The 19,933-nt window shown below is 37.0% G+C and overlaps 1 protein-coding gene across 1 annotated transcript in view; it reads right to left on the bottom strand.

Annotated features, from left to right (window-relative positions):
• Window positions 1-808: 808 nt before the first annotated feature.
• ZFR (zinc finger RNA binding protein) overlaps window positions 809-19,933 on the bottom strand; it is a 43,673-nt gene continuing 24,548 nt past the window's right edge. The window contains exons 7-18 of the mRNA XM_041490215.1: window positions 19,065-19,365; window positions 17,966-18,159; window positions 16,498-16,617; window positions 15,879-16,024; window positions 15,353-15,515; window positions 13,563-13,768; window positions 13,204-13,354; window positions 9,014-9,208; window positions 8,099-8,194; window positions 4,070-4,181; window positions 3,886-3,983; window positions 809-3,184 (exon numbers count right to left, since the gene is read on the bottom strand). Coding sequence (XP_041346149.1) covers window positions 3,005-3,184; window positions 3,886-3,983; window positions 4,070-4,181; window positions 8,099-8,194; window positions 9,014-9,208; window positions 13,204-13,354; window positions 13,563-13,768; window positions 15,353-15,515; window positions 15,879-16,024; window positions 16,498-16,617; window positions 17,966-18,159; window positions 19,065-19,365 — 1,962 coding nt within the window. The 3' untranslated portion in view covers window positions 809-3,004. The remainder of the gene's footprint in view (window positions 3,185-3,885; window positions 3,984-4,069; window positions 4,182-8,098; window positions 8,195-9,013; window positions 9,209-13,203; window positions 13,355-13,562; window positions 13,769-15,352; window positions 15,516-15,878; window positions 16,025-16,497; window positions 16,618-17,965; window positions 18,160-19,064; window positions 19,366-19,933) is intronic.

The raw sequence follows: 19,933 nt of genomic DNA, 5'->3' as shown, positions 1-19,933 counted from the left end.
TTATTCCAAACAAGTCTTAATTGCTTAATAAAGAAATTAATTTGGCATTGTGTGATATTTAACAGACTAATGATCAGCAGGTATTCAACCAGCAAAAAGAATGTTAAATATTCGTGCACATTTTTGCAGGAATATTTAAAGCTGATTCCAACTGTTGAAAGTTTTCTAGGCAGAAAAATTTTAAGTACTAAAAAGTCTAAAAATAGAAGCTGCAAATGAACCCATCATATTCAATAGTTCTGCAGGTTTAATTGTTCATCTAGAATTTCATAAAAGGGCAAGAAGTCGATGGACTGCATCTAACAGACTTTATCTTCTAACAGTGCCTTCATGCACAGATCCATGTGAAACCACTCTGCCCACAGACAGGACACAATTATGAACTAGGAAGCCAAGTCAAAATTCAAAAAAGCTTTGAAACAGAACAGTTCACATGTTCACAAACTGTTCCTCTGCGGTGAGCCTGGGGGGAATATCCTTTCTGTGTACATCTCCCTTTTGTGAATGAAGACTACAGTGTTTGTAATTGTGGGACTTAACACAAAGCACTTCTGAATAAAAAATGTGAACAGTGCTTATTAATAAACTGCCAGCATTACCAAAACACAGGGTATTAAAATGCTCATTTAGTCAGTTTTGCCTTCCCAAGTGCACAGTGTACTCTTTAAGTCAAAGCTAGCTCTGTACTTTTGAAAATCTTGTCTTTACATTCTTAGATTTGTTAACAAGAGTCAGAAGTTATCCATTAAAATGGGCAAGAACACCAGAAATAAACCGCAAATTCACCTTTCACCACACAGCACAAAAATCATGGTCACAGCTTCATATTTAATGTGGAATCACTTTAAGTATACAATATTTCAAAAGATCCAGAAACTGGTTAGGAGCTAAAAGCCAGTAGAACAAAAATACAGAAAATCTAAAATACATCTTTGACCTTTTTAATCCTTTTAGGGTCACATTCCTGAATAGACAAGTTTGCCTTATGAGGAAAGAAACTTTGGTATGGAGTTGAACTAGCCACATGAATAGCACCTGTAGCTTTCAAAATAAATAGTAATGGCTAACTAGACACAATGGCAGCAAGATATCCCCTAGAACAAGCATATGCTTGGAGCTATGCATGAAGGCTGGACAACGAAATGAGTGTAATTTTTTAAGTAACTTCAAAGCATTTCTGCTTTTTGTATTTCTAATTATTTAGAAAGCTTTCCTACAATGAGAAAGCTTTACTTTTATATGCTAACCCCTTATAATCACTCCCTTGAAAATTGCACTCTGATGCTTGCAGAACACTATTATTAAGTGTTTTTCTTTTTTAAGTCTTTAGATTCCCTCAGTTTTTCTAAAATATTGTATTTTTATTCCATAGGCCCACACTGGTTAGCAGTAGATGCTGGGAACAGAAACATGCCCCCTGCTCCAATAGTTGCTTATTAAAAAGGTCAAAGATAAATTCGACCTTGAAATGGAACAGAAGTTGGACTTTTCTTAATAAATGGTATCAGAAATAACAAATTATCTTTGTCACATGTGATACTCTTCTACAGCCATCAATAAAGTAGCTACCGGAATGTTAGTCTATGTTAATCTGTGTTTTATGGGTCTGCAACAAAGCATAATACACATTTAACAGCGTAAGTGAAACTTCAGTTTCCAGTGTGTAATGAATTTTAGTCGTTTAATAAATTTTAACTTTTATTTGTGTATTCCACTGTAGTGCTGTGACAACAAATCACACCTGTGTACCAGAGCATACATCAACAGTATGATGTAACTTTACTTACACCACTGCTATATTTAGATTTTTGAAAGAGACATAAGCATACACTATGGCCACAGCAAATAATTTTCTGGGTTTTTTTCTTTGATAACCTTCACTTTTTAAGTAATACTTCACTTTTAAAATTTGAATTATTGAAAAAAATCACATAAAGTTTATACAGGAACAGATATAAGGAATAACCTCACAGGCACTGATATGACAAACATTTATTTTAAGGGCTGAGAGGCATTAATACCATACTGACAAAGTTGACTGAAAAGAATGACTAACTTTGTCTAAATGGAAAATGCCCACCTTTGCTTGTTGAGAAAAGAAATTCAGAAAGTTATTTTTTGGCCTTGCTATGTCACGAAGTCAATCATACAAAGACCTATGCATTTAACCTAAGATAATAGTTTTTAAAGCCCTTCTATTAAAAAAAGAAAAACAAAACCCATCATGCAAATCTTTGATCAATTATGCAGCGGCTTTAAAACTGTTGCAAGACCATACTGTATATATTAGCTTTTATACTGCTAATGCACAACTAACAGCAAACTCGATTAGATTAACACAAATTTGTCTTAATTACACCGTTATATCACACTAAGGAGACAAATGCCACAAGATTGGCAAAAACATTTAATTCTGAGCACTCAAATGGCAGGACAATTGTGTTGTAACCCCTTCACATTTAGAAAAAAACATGATCCTGCAGTCTCATTTTACAAAAAAAGGAAAAAAAACCCCTTCTGTAAAATATTAATTGGGAGGGGAACTGTTTTACTACCTAACACAAAGTAACTCATACAACTAGTGTCAAAGGCAAATAAAAATAATTCTAAATAAAAAGTCAAAATACACATAGCAACAGAAGCACAAATGCTGCGTTAAATACAGTCAAGATAGGAAGACAATGCACTTGTTAATAAAAAAGACAAAAAAAAAAGAAGAAAAGATACTAAACTTAGCAACACATTTAAAGAAAACACAATGAGGGAAAACTGTGTTTTCCTATGACAAGTTTCCATTTGCAGTCTTTCCATCCATAATTGTCTGGTACAGTACATCCAATTAAAATATTCAGAATCTCACAGAAGAGCTAGGTTGTTCTCTTCCAAGTCTAATTCAGAAGCTGGTTTTGGATGTTTTAAACAGACATCATTATGAATGAAGTAAAAGCAAGGCAACAAATGGACTTTTCATTACCATCAATATTAGCAATGATGACAAACATTTTTAAAAGTTATCATAATCTTTTTTGTCCTTCTTTCCCTCTGCTTCAAACCCATCAACCCCATCACTGTCCCTTCTCCTTTTACGATTATTATGGATGTTGAAGCGTTGATTCATCTGTGGTAACGGATCCATTCCTAGAACTTTGTGTATCTGCCGGAACGCAAGGAGTCTCAACGCAAACTAGAAAAATGGTAAAGAAAATTACTTGTGTTACAAACAAATGTCCATTTTGAGCACTTTGTCAAACAATTAAGGAAGAACACCAGTGATGTGTGATATTACCCTTAGCTCTAATTATTCCATCTTTCTGTCCCCCAACAAAATCAACACAATAAAATGTGTATGTCACTTTTGCTGCTTCTCTAAGTGCAGTGTCTTAGCTTAATGCACATGTGTTTGGGCTTCTGGGCTTCCAGTGAAGCAGCCAAGGCTTGTCACATGTCACACTGGGTGACACATGGTCAGGAATCAGTAGCAACAGGATCAAATGAAGAGGCAGACGCAGTAACCTCTTAAACTGCAAGCACCAATGGTCACAACAATTATATAAATCTTACACAGATGTATTTATAAAATTTCCAATCTAGTAACATAGTGCTGTAGAGCCTGTTTACAGATCTAGATCTAGATATATAGATATAGATGAGAATGCTAGAAATTGTTCAGGAAAGTACGTTTATTTTAGTGCAATAATGAACACTACGAACATCCTCTCCTGTGACACGTTCAATGCCTAGCTCAAGGCTGGTAAGATCTGACTACATTCTGCAAAAAAAAAAAAATTCATGTCCAATATAAAGCTACATTGAAAAAAAAAAAAAACCAGAACCAAAACAAAACCATCCATCAAATTTAGTTACTTCACAATTACATTCCCTTACCTGTGCACTTGAAGTAATATCCTCTCGTTGCTGATCTGTCATTACAGCAAGTGTATCAAAAGGATCTTTTTCACAAGGGTCCAGAAGGCCAGGACCACCTACAATAATCAGGCTAATTAGTAACACATCTTTACCTTACTACGAGCAAGATTATGGATTAGTAAATACACAAAAGATAACTTGCCTTTAAGGATGATTCCTGAAGATATACACTCAAAAACTCTTCTTAGTGCATCCCCAGGACTCTGTGGTCCAGTAGCGCTGCTAATTGCTTTTTCCACAAGCAGCTCCATAGCCTAGACCAATAACAGGAGGATTTAGTCAAATTGGAAGATGGACAGAGACAGAATAAAGCTGTTACTATTCCTCAGTAGAGAATTTTGAATCTTGAATTTTGAAGAACATTACATATCATAGAACGCTTTAAGTTAAAATGCGAGAAACCCCAGTTATTTTATAAAGATGAATAAAAAGAAAGGTGGTGCTGGATGAACAATGAGTACTGATACTAGCAGCTGGTCGCTGGTGGTGTCCCCGGCACTCAGTGCTGAGCCCAGTCGTGCTTATTCATGATCTGGATGAGGGAATTGAGAGCACCCTCAGCCAGTTTGCAGAAGGCACCAAGCTGGGTGTGAGTGCTGACCTGCTGGAGGGCAGGGGGCTCTGCAGAGGGATCTGCACAGGCTGGATCCATGGGCCAGGGCCAGTTGTGTGAGGTTCAGCCAGGCCAAGTGCTGGGTCCTGCTCTTGGGTCACAACAGCCCCTGCAGCTCCAGGCTGGGACAGCGTGGCTGGAAAACTGCCCAGTGGGAAAGGAGCTGGGGGTGCTGCTCAACAGTGGCTGAACATGAGCCAGGGTGTGCCCAGGTGGCCAAGAAGGCCAAGGACATCCTGAATGTATCAGCAGTGGTGTGGCCAGCAGCACCAGGGCAGGGACTGCCCCTCTGTCCTGGGCACTGGTGAGGACACAGCTCAAATCCTGGGGTCAGTTTTTGGCCCCTCACAAGAAAGAGACTGAGGTGCTGGAATGTGTCCAGAGAAAGGAATAGAGCTGGGGAAAGATCTGGAGCACAAAGTTCTGTTAGGAACTGCAGAGGGAGCTGGTGGTGTTTATCCTGGAGAAAAAAAGGCTCAGGGTAACCTTATTGTTGTGCATAACCACCTAAAAGGAGGGTGCAGCCAGGTGGGGGGTGGTCTCTTCTCCCACATAAATGATGATAGGACAAAAGGAAATGGCCTCAAGTTGCACCAGGAAAGGTTTAGATTGGATATTATGAAAAAAAATTTTGACTGAAAGGGTTGTAAAGCATTGGAACAGGGTGCCCAGGGAGTTGACAGAGTTACTGTCCCTGGAAGTGTTCACAAAACACGTGGAAATGGCAATTAAGGACATGGTTTAGTGGTGCTGGGTTAACAATAGGACTTGATAATCTTCAAGGTCTTTTCCAACTTGAACAATTCAGTGATTCTATGATGGGCTTCTTCCCATCACAAGTGTTTCAGTAATTTTGTAGAAATTTACACAGTAGTAGCCTACATGTACAGGTAGACAACTTCTCCAACCATTTTTGAGAGTATGAAACACTCTGGGACACTTGATTCTGTCAGCCACGTGAATACAGTACAGGGTATACTAAATGAAATAGGATGCTTTAGAAAAATATAACAAGAGTACAGAAAGTTATCAAAAATTTAATGTCCTTAAAATGCTTAATGCCCTCACTAGTCCTTCAGTTTAGCAAAACTGAAGCTCACAGCAATTTTTCTTCTGGTTAGCAAGCAGTATCAACTCAGATGTTAAACAAATACAAAAAAACCCTCTATGATAAATATATTTTCTGAATGTATACATTTCATTTTCAGAATGTATACATAACTAACATATTGATGTTAGTTAAAATGGTTTAAATCATTAGCTGTGTTTTAAGTACTGATGTTTTTTCTGTGAATATTTCCTTTTGTTAACTTTTATTAGACACTATTTTTTCCCAGAAGAACCTAGAAAAGTATTTGTAAAAGAAAGAACTAACTTTCTAGATCTCTTTTCCAGAATTAGATAGATGTTTCACTGCCTCTTTGGCAAGTTTAATTCTCAAACAATAGCTTTTTTTTTTGGTAGGTTTTTTGGAGGCACTTTTTGTTTGGACCTTGTCCTCCTCACCACATCTACAGTTGTTCAAATGCTACCTTTTCTTTTTCCTTTCAAGGTGTAAATATTTATTCTGATGTATGCAAGTAACTACAGGCAGTGCTAATCACTAAAGCTGCCCATTCCTTTCTATTGTAGCTCCATGTAACTGACAGATTTCAATTCTTGAGCATGTTATTTCCATACTCCTGCTGTATCAGTCAGGATTTGGCAACAGTAATTAATATGTTTTCAAGTAGGAAACAAAGTGCATCAGTAAAGAAAAAAAAAAAGCAGATCTTGAATTTGCATATATTAAAATCGAGTTCTTTTGGATTCTCATACAATACACTGAGGTCTATAACTCAGTACTAGGAAAACGTGAATTATGATGTCCTGGTGCTTATATGCACAAAAGGCTGGATTTCAAATCTGAATAATTTGTAGGAACCTGACAAAATTCTTCTAATTTAGTTTTTACTTTTTGGTACATGAAATGCTACTACTGTGGCCATGAAATGCTACTACTGTGGCCATTCAGGCTTCCTATTAACTTCTATTTTTACAACTACTTATGTTTTTTTAAAAAAAAACTCTGTCATCTCTTTCATTTGTAAAAGGTTTCTAGTATAGAGGGTAAGAGAAAATCTGTATTCAGAAAACTCTATTACTCCAATCTATGAAATTCCATCCACATCAGCTGAAATCACCACTTTAATTTTGTCATTGTTTTTATCAGTAAGATTTTTCCTACAGGCCAAAAGAACAGCTGATTACAGCCCAGTACTGATCCATGTCACTGAGAATGCATCAGGCACCAGGAACAAATCAGGAATCACTTTTGGAGAGAACTGAGACATAGCGAGGTTTGACACCTTGCTTCATATCTCTCTTCCCTCTGGATGTGCCTTGGAACACATAATGTGAGAATTAAGAAGCACATTCCTTGTTCCTCATCCATATCCCTGCTCTGTGTTGCAACAGTTGTAAGGATACTTTTCTGAAAGTATGCCCAGGGTTCATTCTCTGGCAACTCAGTATCACAGTGATATTAAGAGAGCACTTAACATCTTTTAAACTGTATTTGTTTAGTGTACTTTTCATGAAGTGCAGTACTGAAACTGGCACTAGTTTTTTCCATTTAAATATTTAAAAAAACAGACATTACTTTTCCACTCCTTTTCCAGAAGCAATAAATATTATTGTAAGTAATTTAATAAAACTGTCTGCAAACTTAGTGGAGTTGTAAAGTATTTCTCATCTAAATAAAGTCAACTGCTCAAAACAATGGTAGTGCTCTTCCTGTCAAAACTGAGAAGGAAGCAGCATAGTGCAAATGGATTTGGTCTGCAAAACACAACAGTCAGAACTAGGTTTACTTACACATGATGCATGTTTCAGGTATTTGTTTCAGACTAACTTTGTCCAATCCACAGATTGCACATCTGTTAGTACTTGGAGCATTTGTAAGGTAGTCAATGCAAAAGGAATGCTCCAAGAACACTCAACTGAATTAAGAAAGGTGACCTGATACAACCCAGAGATTTAAGTGACACTGACTAAAATATGATGATGACACAACCACAGGCTGTACTGAAGCACTGTGGTTTTTCCCCTTGAGAAAGAGACATAATCAACCTAAGAATAACCATGATTTTTTTTCTTTTGAGTTGTTTCTGTTAGCAGAGAACTACATGGGCACAGCTGACATTATTTTAAATAAGCTTCAGCAAACTACAAGAAATTCAGAGTAGGTGGTTAGAAAAAAATATGTTCTTTTATATAGAGTAAAGGAAAAATATGCTAAAACCTAGAATAGGAATCTACTCACAAATAATAGAAAAGAACAAGAAAATATATTTTGGAAAAACCCAGTAACTTCCAGCTTCAAATGAAAAACGTCAGAAAACTGTATTTTAAGAGGGAATCTGGAGTATTTGTCAGCAAAACCCCCCCAAAATCCCAAACAAAACCCTACATTATGTGTTGAAAAAGTCTGAATTTAAACACCGTATTAACACTTCCCCATAATTTCCTTGTAGTAACATATTTATTAAGAAGCCTCATTTAAAAAACATTACTTACCCAGCTTGGAAAATCAGACCAAGTAGGAACCCGCTGACAGAGGTCACGAAGAATACGTATGATAATCACACAGGATTGCAGACCATTAGCTCTAGCCTTGAGAGCAATACAAAATCAAATTAATTAACCCCTGCACCCAGAGCAAACAGGACTTGTTGAAAGACTAAAACACCACTGTTCAATGGAAGCTCAGATACAAGATTGAAACAAATCATTCTACAACTTTATTCCGTGAGCTGCCATTTACAGCAGTATTTTATACAGGGTTAGTAATTTAAGGTGGTAGAAGTCAAAGTGCACAGGTTATACAAGAATAACATTTCTTGATCCCCTATACACTTTGACCCATGTTCATTTGAAACAATAAATACAGTATCTTTCTATATTAGAAATAAAAAGGATAAAGTAAAGATCTAAGAAATAGGTATAGAGACTGAAAGGTCAAGGGAATCTGTTTGGTTTCTTTATTGTGCCTTTGCCAGAAAGCAAAGTCACTAAACCAAACAGTTGCTTCTCACCTTTCATTCCCTACACTTAATGCACTAAAAGAAATAGAAAAAAAGTCTTAAATCTAAACACAAAGCTTTAAACACATATTCCATTATTTAAAGCGAAGTTACTCTGCAGCCTTATGGAATATATAACAAATATACAACATATGATCACCCCAAGCGAGTCAAGCTTTCAACATCGCCTTCTCAATGACTGGAAAAAAAAATGATGTCAAATGAGCAATAACTGCATAAAGCAGCTCCTCCATACTCAACCTTCTACAGTTAAATTTAGGGACCAGAGAAATATTAAGTATTATTAGCATGAACAACGCTGAGTGTTTTCACACAGTTAAACATTCATATTGCAACTGAACTAATCTCTCATAAGGCTACAAGAAGAAAGTAAAATGATGTTCCGAACCTGGAACCACTTAGCGTGGCGTAGAGCAGCCAGAGCGTCAAGGCATTTTTGCCTGTCCAAGACGTCCGGTGGGTCTTTCACCATACCCGAGGTTACATCTAAAATGGATTGAATTGGCAAAATGCAGTGAGGAATGGGTGTTTGACCAGGTGAGCAAGACACTTCCTTAAATAGCTTCAATGTCACACATGCCATTTAAAGTTTAAACCCTTGAATAAGAAATGTAAATGTTCAGCAGTAGTGGCTCAATTAGGATTAGGGCATTGACCCAGTAGAATGATCAAGAGCATAATGCTTCAGCTCTGAAGTTATTTTCAACTGCATTGCTGATTATGCAATGCATAGTACTTCTTTATTTCAGCTAACAGTGGAAAAACACATATCCCCTAAAATTAAATACCGAAGGAAGGATGGTTGGACACAGTGCACCAGCACAGAGAACACAAGACAGAAGGAACACAAAAATCCACTTTAACCAAGTAGAAACACTCAAACTTAGTTTCTTTTAAATTTTAATTGTCAGGTGTTATTTGGGACCTATTCTTGAAAAAATAAACTAAGTATAACAAATCTTAAAAACATTGAATATTTAGTAATGATGTTATTTTTATAATGCCTTAAACTTAAAATTATTTTACTTAAAAAACCTGACTAAATGAATGTGACATGATCTTCAATATTACAGAGTTCCTTGTTTGCTAGCACTTTCTCTCCTTCCCATATAAATAAAATTCCTCATCCCATAACAGATATATTCCAGCAACACTTAGGATGCAAGGAAGGATCTGAAAAGGGACTGCTTTACCAAAGACTCACCAAGATAAAGAAAGCAAGGAATAGTCTAAAAAACAAAGCAAAATGTCTGAAAGATGGAGAAAACATAGCAGACATTGCCTATTTAAATATCCAGGAAATAATTTAATTACCAAGCTGACTGCTTTGCTAACAAAGAGGAAGAGACCAGAGAAGTGGTTTAATCAGTGAAACTGGAACCACTAAACAATGTGAAATGGTATCCTTGAGTTACTTGAAAACTATACGGATATAATCAGATCAGTGATCACCATTAGAAGTTACTTGCTTACTCATTCTGAAAATGGCTACGGTGACTAGTCACAACAGACATTGCCAGTGTAACTGGTGATACACCAAATAAGATGAAACAAAAAGCCCTCACTCAATGGCACACATGTCACAGGAGGTAGCTCTTTGGAACAGTACAGTTTACTCCTTCAAAATCTAAACTTAGGTTAAGCCAGGGAATAAAATAAAATAAAAAATAATGAGGCTCATGAAACATGCCTGCAACGAGAAGCTTTTAGATATGTTGCAGAAATTGTGCTCTGAAAACACAAATGTAAAATAGTAGGATTCTTTAGTATATAGAGCTAAAAGGCCATGAATTAACATGGTAGTATAGCTCTGCAGTATAGTAACTAAATTTAATGTGAAGTACTATATTCAGATTTGAGCATTTTGATAGGATAGTCCCATTGCTTTGCACAGGGATAAAAAGGTGAAGACTTCATAAGAGCAAAGTTGAGAAGAACACAGGTAACTTCTCACACAGATATTCCAACTTACAGACTATATATTAAAGTGGAAAAATTAAAATCTTCACTAACAATGCAATTACAGAGCAAATTATGATGCTTAAGGTGATGTTTCTTTTAAAACAAAACTGATTAAAAACCAAAAAACCCAAACCAAACAAAAAACAACAAAAAATGCCCTCCAAACCTAAACAGGAGGGGTGCCAGCTAAAGCTATGTGATGAAAGGAGTACAACCCAGATATATGAGACAAGGAGTATGGCCTAAAAAAACACCACAGGAAAAAGTGGCAAAATAAGGTTGAGAAAATAAAAATGCAAATATCTGCTGTGAGGCCAATAGTCTAATCAGTCTAATCAATTATTTACACTTTTCTAAAACTAATATGCAAATAGGTGACACTGTGCAAACTTTTAGCACAATAATTCATTAATAATTTAAAATTTCTACCTCCGAAAACCTTCAACTTGTAAAATAGTTTTAGAGAGAAGAATTGCAATTTAGATGTACAGGAAAGAATCTTAGTGCTGGAAATGTTAATCTAAAATGGGTTACTAATAGCTGTCATAAGAATATCCCTGGAACTTAAAAAGACTCTGAAAGTCAGAAGTTGATGAAGCAGGTACTATACTGAAAAAACAATGACTGAAAAAATGTATCAAGGGAACTCCTGTAATATTTATTCTGTGGATTTTTGCATATGTTTCACACTTCTGGATTAACCCCTTAAAGACAGTGTAACTAAAATCAGATGCCTAACCTGCCACCCTACTAAACTAGGACAAAAACTGAATTAATTTACAAAACACGGGCATGAATTCTTACCCTGTATAACTTACTACTAGCCTAAACATAAGGGGTTAATCTTTAATTAGACGTGCTGTGTCCACACTACCTCTTCATTAGAAGTTAACAGGTATGTCAATTTAGGTAAGTTTTATTACGTAAAATGCATTTTATCCAGTCAACTATTACAAGACTAGTGTGAACACTGCTTCATTCTAGGAGAGAGACAAAGACGAAAAGAAAAAAACAAGAAACAACAAAAACCAAACACAAAGTAACAGCAGATGCTAGGACTATGCATCCAAACCCCTCCTTTGTAAAGCATGGCAGGTGTGACACTGAGCTTTAGCATGTTGAAAATTTTTCTTTCTGATTATGTAGGATGACTTTGTTAACATAGCTTGCTTATAAATGCACTAGTCACAGCTACAGGACACTTAGTAATGCAATATAAAAACCTCAAGTATTTTAGAGGACATGTAGTGATGAGATGAAGTATAAAAAAAACCTTAGTGGCTTATATAAATACGTATATACACAAGCACATGTATACATACACACATAAAATTTCTTTCAACCTGTATATGAGAAGTGTTAAAACAGCCTTGGATTTCCTATTTGTAGAAGATATAGATATATATATATATATATATAAATATATAAATATAAAGACTTTTATATTGTGTCCAAATTATTAAGGAAAATACACAATCAGTTAGAATTAAAAAAAAACTGCCCAGAAAGGAAAATTCTATAAATTACATAGCAAGAATCTTCATGGTGTTTAAAATAAAGAAAAGCCTCAGAGCCAATTAAAATGTCAGCAGGGTGTTTCTCACTGGAACACAGAAGTCTTTGAAAAGCAAAGATGCATATTTTTTAAGCTCACAGTTACAAATGGGTATTGCTAGGTACATCCTGTGCTTTGGTGTCACAACATGCTAAAAAAAAGGGGCAAGATAAGCACCAGGGAAAAAATGTAAGATTAACTAATAAAGTGTTTATTTTAAGTTGCTTTTTGCAATGTTATTCAATAATTCCAAATAGCTCCAAAAGAAAGCTGTAGACACCTCTGTGACCTTCTACATATATGGTGAACATTTCCATGAAGAAAGACCAAAATATCCATTTATTAAATTTACTTCTGTTACTTCAAACAAGAGCAAACTTGAGACTATTTTTTCATTAATCTGCTCATGCCAGTGATTCTGTCAAGCATTTTACTAGACTGCATTGAAATACTAATGCTGTGACAAGCACTCTACAGTGACAGGCTTTGTTCAGCAGAGAGCAGAGACTTTACACTTTCCTAAGATACAAACACTACAAAAGGTTTGTATCTCACTAAATGATCTAAGATTGCATGTTTACTTTTTTAAAGGTTCAAATTTAAAAAAACCCAGACTAGATTTAGCTGGCTAATTTTGAACTATAAACCACTGATACATACAATAAGGAAACAAGATATAAAAGACTGGCATTAATAGAGAACTTTGACCTTGAGGCACGAGGCATGCTGTAACACACAACATGCCGTAATTACCTCTATTGCTACTGGTAACTGATTAATGGCCTTTCTTGTGCTCATTTCTATTTCCCAAATAAAAGAAATCTGTTAAATAGTGATTGATACTACACTGCTAGAGCACATGCTTGTATGGACACGATATGGAGGAAGCAGAACATGCAGCAGTTCTCTGAATTCAGATGAAAACACACAGAAAATGGAAAGAAACTGAACCTGAGCTATGTTGTGTAGCAGCACAGTGAGTCCTGCAGACATTTAACTTGAGGACAGATTTTCACATTATTTTACAAAAACTCACATCTGAAAATCTAAATTCTACTTACTGCAAGTTGCTTAGGGAGGCTTTCAGCAATACGACTGAGTAATGTCTTGGAGGGCTTCTCAGCACACAACAAAACAAGATTGACATTTCGGTCTCCACGGAGTAACAAACCTTTAGCCAAAACGCCCACCCGTAAAACGCCTTTCAAAGCTCTGTGAATTGTAGTCAAAAGTTGCATTTAAAATAATAATGTAAAAATCATAATAATCCTGAAGATAGAAAAGTAAAATAAAATAGTACTCCACATCTTTCTGAGACTTCAAAATACTGCATAAAAGCCCATAGAGATGAGATCCTGGAAGCACTGATAACAGGGTAAGGAAAAACAATAAAATTCTTAAAAAGGAATTTAAAAAATACCTGTCTTTACTGCCATCCTTTTTGTCATCTCCCTCTTTGTTCTTGCTTTTTTCATGATCAGTCATGCTGTCAGAAACCAGCTTCAAAGCACGCTCAGTAATAGAAACAATTTTTTGGACTGCCTGAAGTTCCTCCTCAGTTGGATATATAGCAGCATGCTTGGTCATCACATAGCGGTCATCAGAGGAGTCAGGGCGGCGCAGAGGCTGAACAGACAAAAAAGTGTTCTTCTGAAACCTGGGTGCACTTCCAAGTTCACAAATGAAACAAAATGACTAAAACCCAACATGTGGCTAAGGAACAGAATACTCAAACCCCACATCTCTGAAATGTAACAAAACATGAAGTTTCCTCAACAGCCTACACTGTCACAATCAATCATGTCTGAAAGGACATGAAGCGCATCAAAAAATAAACTAAGGCCAAATCCCAAGATCAGAGGTACTCCTCAACATTAATATCCCTTGCCTTTTTATCAACTGGAAAATACTTGGATATTGCTGCAAAATCAAGTATCTATGATCACTTTTGTACAATCACAGGATTGTACAGGATGTACAGGATGCCCTCAGAAGCTCATCTAGTCTAATCTGTTCAAAACATGGTCAGCTGTAAGACCACATCATGTTGCTGAGGGCTTTAGCCTGTTAGTTTTTGAAAACCTTCAAAGATGGCGGCTGCACATCACCTGTACGAGAAAAGGTGACTTCCTGAATTCAGTCTAAATCTCCTTTGTGTTTGCTTATGCTGGATGTATCTCACCCTCTCATGACTATAAAAAGCCAGGCTCCATGCCCTTTATAAAGCACAGCTATTAGAAGGCTATCCTGTCCCACTGAAGCTCCCTCTTCTCCAGGCTGAACAATTCCAGATGCCTGAGTCTCTCCTCACAGGGCAAGTGTTCCAGACTCCTGAACATCTTGGTAGCTCCACACTGAGCCTGTTATGCTTTAAGCATCAGAACTGAAAAGCCCAAAATTAAATGTAATATTGAAGTTAGGGTCTAATGAAAGCTGATCACTTCCCTTAATCTACTGACTGTGCTCCTGTTAAAGCCCAGGCAGCTGCTGGCCCTGCTGCCAGGGTATGCTGCTGACACATGCCCAGACTGTTGTTTGCCAGGACCCCCAGATCCTTTTCAGCAGAGCTGCTACCCAGCCTCTATCAGCGCAAGGGGTTCTTCCTCTCTGTGGGCAGCATTAGGCATTTGTACTTGCAGAATTCCATAATATTCCACTCCTACCTAGGTGCCTCTGGATGGTGGCCTTGGCATCCAAGCTATCAGCTCTTCTCCCCAACCCAACATGATTCAGGTTCATGGCAGTGCAAACCTCAGCAGTCTGCACTCACTCCATCACCTTTCAGACCCCTGATAAGGTGCTTAGGCCAGAATCAACCCATGTGGTACTGCACTCCACACTGCCACAGTATGATGCACCACTAACCATTATTCTCCAAGACTGATGACCCAGACACTTTTTATCCATGCATTAGTCCACAATTAGGTAAATAATGTTGTATAACACAATCAAATAAAATAAAAAAATCCAGTACGACTTAGTTTCATAAGAAGCAATATTTAAAGCATCCTCTTGTCATTTAATTGGACTTATTTTGGAGGACTAGTACACCTACATCGTTTCATTAGCATATAATTTCTTCTTCTCTTTTCCAAATCCTTTATTAGGAAACACCAGAGACAAGTGAAGTAGCACTGAGTTATTTTATAATTCTTAACTGTGCCTCCTGGTAAGAACAGCTTAGCTTCTTTCTCAAGTTAAGAAACTCACGGCTGGTCCTTGGGGTTGAGGAGGCATTCCAGGTCTAACTCCCAGCAGACCTAGTGGTCCTGGAGGGCCATGAGGATATCCTCCATCTGGTATTCTGCGACGGTCATCCCAGTGATGCTGCTCTTCCTCCATTCTCCTCCAGTACATGTCCTCTTCATACCGTCTGAAGTGCATCAATCAAAGTGTTCTTACTATGCAGCAGTTAATACTTGACACTACTCTGGACAGATCCTTCTCTGTCCTCAACAACTTCTAGGAGTCATAAGCAAATACCAATGAAGAGACAGCAACAACAGGAATTATTGCTGTAAAAGTAGGTCTGCATTTACGGCAAAGTAATTCTACTAACTCTGCATTACTCAGAAGGATTGAACAGCAGCAAACAAAAATCCCAGTGAGAGAATGACAATTTAAAACACAACAGTACACAGTTCCCTAAAGTATTTAAAATAAGTAACTATGGAGCTTAGTTTCAGACAATCTGACAGCATGTTGTCGCATTCATTCATGAAACATAATGCATTACCTCATTTCCATCCTCCAGCGTTCCTCCTCTTCTCGTCTTCTCCAGTATTCTTCTTTCTGCATCTGTTTCCTCATCTTTTCTTCTTGAATTTTTCTTGCTCGAATACTGGGCTTCACTTCTACTTGTAAGTCTGGGTTTACTTTTTTCTAGATGAGAAAAGTAATGAATTAAATGTTACTTTCCTGTCCTCATCTCAAGGTCATGGAGTAGTTCTGACATATTTAACATACACTACTCATCTACAATAAAATCAAAAGGAGTAAAATGCAGTTTTAGAACTGCACAAATGCACTTACCATTAAAAAGTCTGCAACACAAAGTGTGTGTGACCTACCAAAACCACTGAGCAATACTCCTTTATACTCTATAAACTTCATGGTAAGCAACATAAAGAATCTATTCTTCCTTACGTCATTTGGACTACAAGAAACATTCAAAACATTTTAAAAAGCCTCAACCAAAATATAGTTTCACTGTTTGCATTATTCTTTAAAAACCATACTGCCTATGAAATACATTTATCTTTTTCTACATGCTGTTTACTCAGAGTGCCTTTAAACCAAAGAAGAGGTTAGCTGATATCTGTTCGATTTTCAGAGAGAAGCATTAGCATTTTTACCTTGTACTGAAGTCTGTGCCGCCGCCCTTTCAAATGCATCTCCTTGGCATTAGGATCATTGAAACTGCATTCACAGAGTTTACAGTGAAAACGGATCACCTTTCCTTCATCATTCCTTACCTGGAAAATAAAGTTATAACACATTTGGTCATTTCTTTTTTATCTTATAAGGCTGATATAAAATTAAATTATCCATTAATCTAATTATCCAGTGCCACTAGATGATGTCTACCTGTCCCAAAATACGTTAAGAAGTTCACACAATAACTGAAAGAAGGCAAAGTAGAAAAGTAGAACGTTCATTTCTGACAGACACACTATTGTGCTTGGTATTGAGCAGGGAACAAGGTCCTTCCATTCCAAAGAGTACACAGCTGTACATTCAAACCTGAACATAGTGAGCCAATAAATCACAGACCTGTGTATCATGCAAAATTTACATCAGAGTTGATCCACCTATCTCATACCAATCACATGAAGCAAAAAAGAAATATGCACAACACAAAAATGTAAACATATGCACAAGCCTTCGCGGGCTCAATGCACGGTCAACTCTTATCTTCAAGGAGAACCCAGGGAATCACAGTCAACTTCATCTTGATCTCTGGGAAGGCAATGGAGCAGCTAATCCTTGAAACCATTTCCAAGTACAGTGAGGGCAAGAAAACCATCAGGAACAGTCAGCTCCAGGACTTCAGCAAGGTGAAGGCCTGGCAGAGCACTCAAGACTGTCCCTGTGGACTTCAGTAAAACCTTGGACAGAGTCTCACCACAATATCCTCCTACACAAGCCACTATATCCAGCATAGGCTGGATAAGTGTACAGTGAAGTGGACTGAAAGCTGTCTGAACAGCCTGGCCAAGGGTGCTGATCAGCAGAATGAAGCCCAGTTGGAGGCCAGGAGTCAGCAATGCAGCCCCAGGATCAACACAGTCCTGTAACATCTTCAGTAAAGCTCTGGATGATGGGGGAGAATGTATCTTCAGCTAGTTTGCTGATGACACAAAACTAACAGAAGCAGCTGAAATGCCAAAGGGTTGCACTAACATCCAGAGGGACCTCAACTGTCTCAGCTAGGGAAGAGGAGGCTGAGGGGGATCATATCAGTGCATATAAATACCTGGAGGAAGGGTGCAAAGAGGACACAGCCAGACTTTTTTCAGTGCTGCCCAGTGCCAGGACCAGAGACAATTAGCACCAAGTGAAAAATAGCTGAACATCAGAGCACTGTTTTATTGTGACTGACCATGCTCTCTTACAACTGCTCAGGGAAGTTATGAAGTCTCCATCCTCTGACATTCTCAAAAAACATCTGGATGTCGTCCTGGGTGACTGGCCGTAGGTGGTCCTTCTTAAGCAGGGTGAATGAACCACATGATCTAAAGAAGTCCCTGCCAACCTCAATCACTCTATGATTATGTTTCACTATAACAGTTAAAAAAATAATACATATTTTCATATTAATACCTCCTCCACATAGTCATGGCCCACTGGTTGGACATCACTTTGCAAGGCAGCAAGAGTTGTGGGAGTCACTGGTTCAGCTGCTGTGTCAGGTTTTACTTCCTGTGTTTGCACTGTAGCAGCAGGAGGTGTTTTAACACTTTCTGCTGATTTCATTTCTTCCATTTTACTTCCTGTTGTCTGAAGCTTATTACCACCTAGAAATAAAAAACCAAAAATTATTACTCTTCATAAAATAAGAATGTGATTAAACATAATGTGCAAACTGAAGATTTTATTTGCAAATACCTATGATCTGGGCAAAGAATTATAGGTATTTTAAAATCTATCAGATTTTAAATTCAACCAAAACTTAAATATATTTTCAGTACAATTAAATATTTTAACAGTAAATTTGACAACATTCAGGTTAAACACTGAAGTTGTGTATTCTAACAAGAAAAACTTCTGCTTTAAAAAACCACCATTTTTGTTATTTGTTTTCCTGCTTTATCAAGGGACAGGACTGAATGGGGAACAACTCAGAAAATATATTTTAACAATATATTTTTTGTTATTTTATAAATGTATAAAAAAAAAGTACTTCAAAACTTAATAAAGTTTGTACTAATAAAGGCAGTACACCCCTAGTGTTACAACTGTATAGGTCTTTCCTTGAAGAGCAGGATAGCTTATTGTGGAACAGATGCTTCACATCTCTGTTCTGCTCAGTTTAAAGTTTACATGGTTAGTTTTCCACTGAAAAAGGATGTTTCAGTTGTCCAGCACAAACTGCCAATCTATTGCAGGTGCATTAACAGCCCAGGCTGTGAACTGAAATTAGGACTAAAAACTGCAGTACTCCAGCAGCTACTACATAAGAAACCAAAGGTGGGAGGCTTCTTATGAAGGTGGGAAAAGTATTCAAGAGGGTGGAGACAACTGGGCAGAAAACACCATCAATTTTGAAGCAAAACTTTTATAGACATTCTCACTTATCAGTAATTCCCTTAAACACAGTGGAGTAACTCATGCATGGGGTTACCTAAATACATTTGTGTCTGCTGCACTAGTTCTTAAGAAAAATTTACAGAATAGGTTAGGTTTCAAAATAAAGACTGACTTCTGTACTTGCCAACAAAGTTTATTTTCGGTGTAGATATTTTCTTTACAGCTATGTTAGCAGCGGTTGAAGATGTTTTGTTGTTGGATGCAGTGTTAAGTGGTGTGTTTGCCGTGGGAGTAAGAACTTTCACTGCAGAAGACGCAACAGAGGAGTTCACTGTACTGCTGCTAGTTGCTATATTTGAAGCAGAGGCCGTTGGCTTGGAAGCAGATGTGGATGTTGAGGAAGTAGCTTGGGTAACCACATTTGGTTCAGTCGAAGGAATGGGTTTGCCAAGTTTTGTATGCAACTTTACTACCTGTAAGTAGGAAGAGAAATTCATAACATGATCTCCCTGAGATAGCTCTAAAAATAATGTATCACAAGCAAAAATATCAATATCTAAAAAATAAATATAAAGAAGGAGTTAGCTTGTTTTTTTACAAAAAATGGTCTTAGGAAAGAAAAAAGATGGACATGTAAAAGCTCTTGTCATCTATAACAAGGAAATAGGTACTTGTTAGCTCACATTGCTTACTTGTATTAGAAATTCATGCATTTACTCCCACAGCTGTTTAGATAGGAACAGAAACACAACAATCTTACAATCAGAATAAGTTCAAGAATACATTTTGCTCCTAGTGTTTCAATGTGTCTATTTTGTTGCCGCATCACTTTTTAGTCTCACTCGAAAGGGCAGAACACTGAACTGTTTAGGTTCCAAACAATATTTGTAACTAAGAGTTATTTAATTCATATTCAGCAACACTGTGTCTTTTGATTGCTACATTTGAAGAGCCTTCATACCAAATAACTTTACACGCTATTTAGCCAAGCTGAAGAGATTCCTTAAGCAAATGCCTTCCTTTTTTTTTTTTTTTTTTTCT

The sequence above is a fragment of the Pyrgilauda ruficollis genome, unplaced genomic scaffold (genome assembly GCF_017590135.1).
Source record: "Pyrgilauda ruficollis isolate IOZ18807 unplaced genomic scaffold, ASM1759013v1 scaffold120, whole genome shotgun sequence".
Classification (NCBI taxonomy): Eukaryota; Metazoa; Chordata; class Aves; order Passeriformes; family Passeridae; genus Pyrgilauda; species Pyrgilauda ruficollis.
Note: the sequence above shows the minus strand (reverse complement) of the source record. Positions and strands in the feature narration are given on the sequence as shown.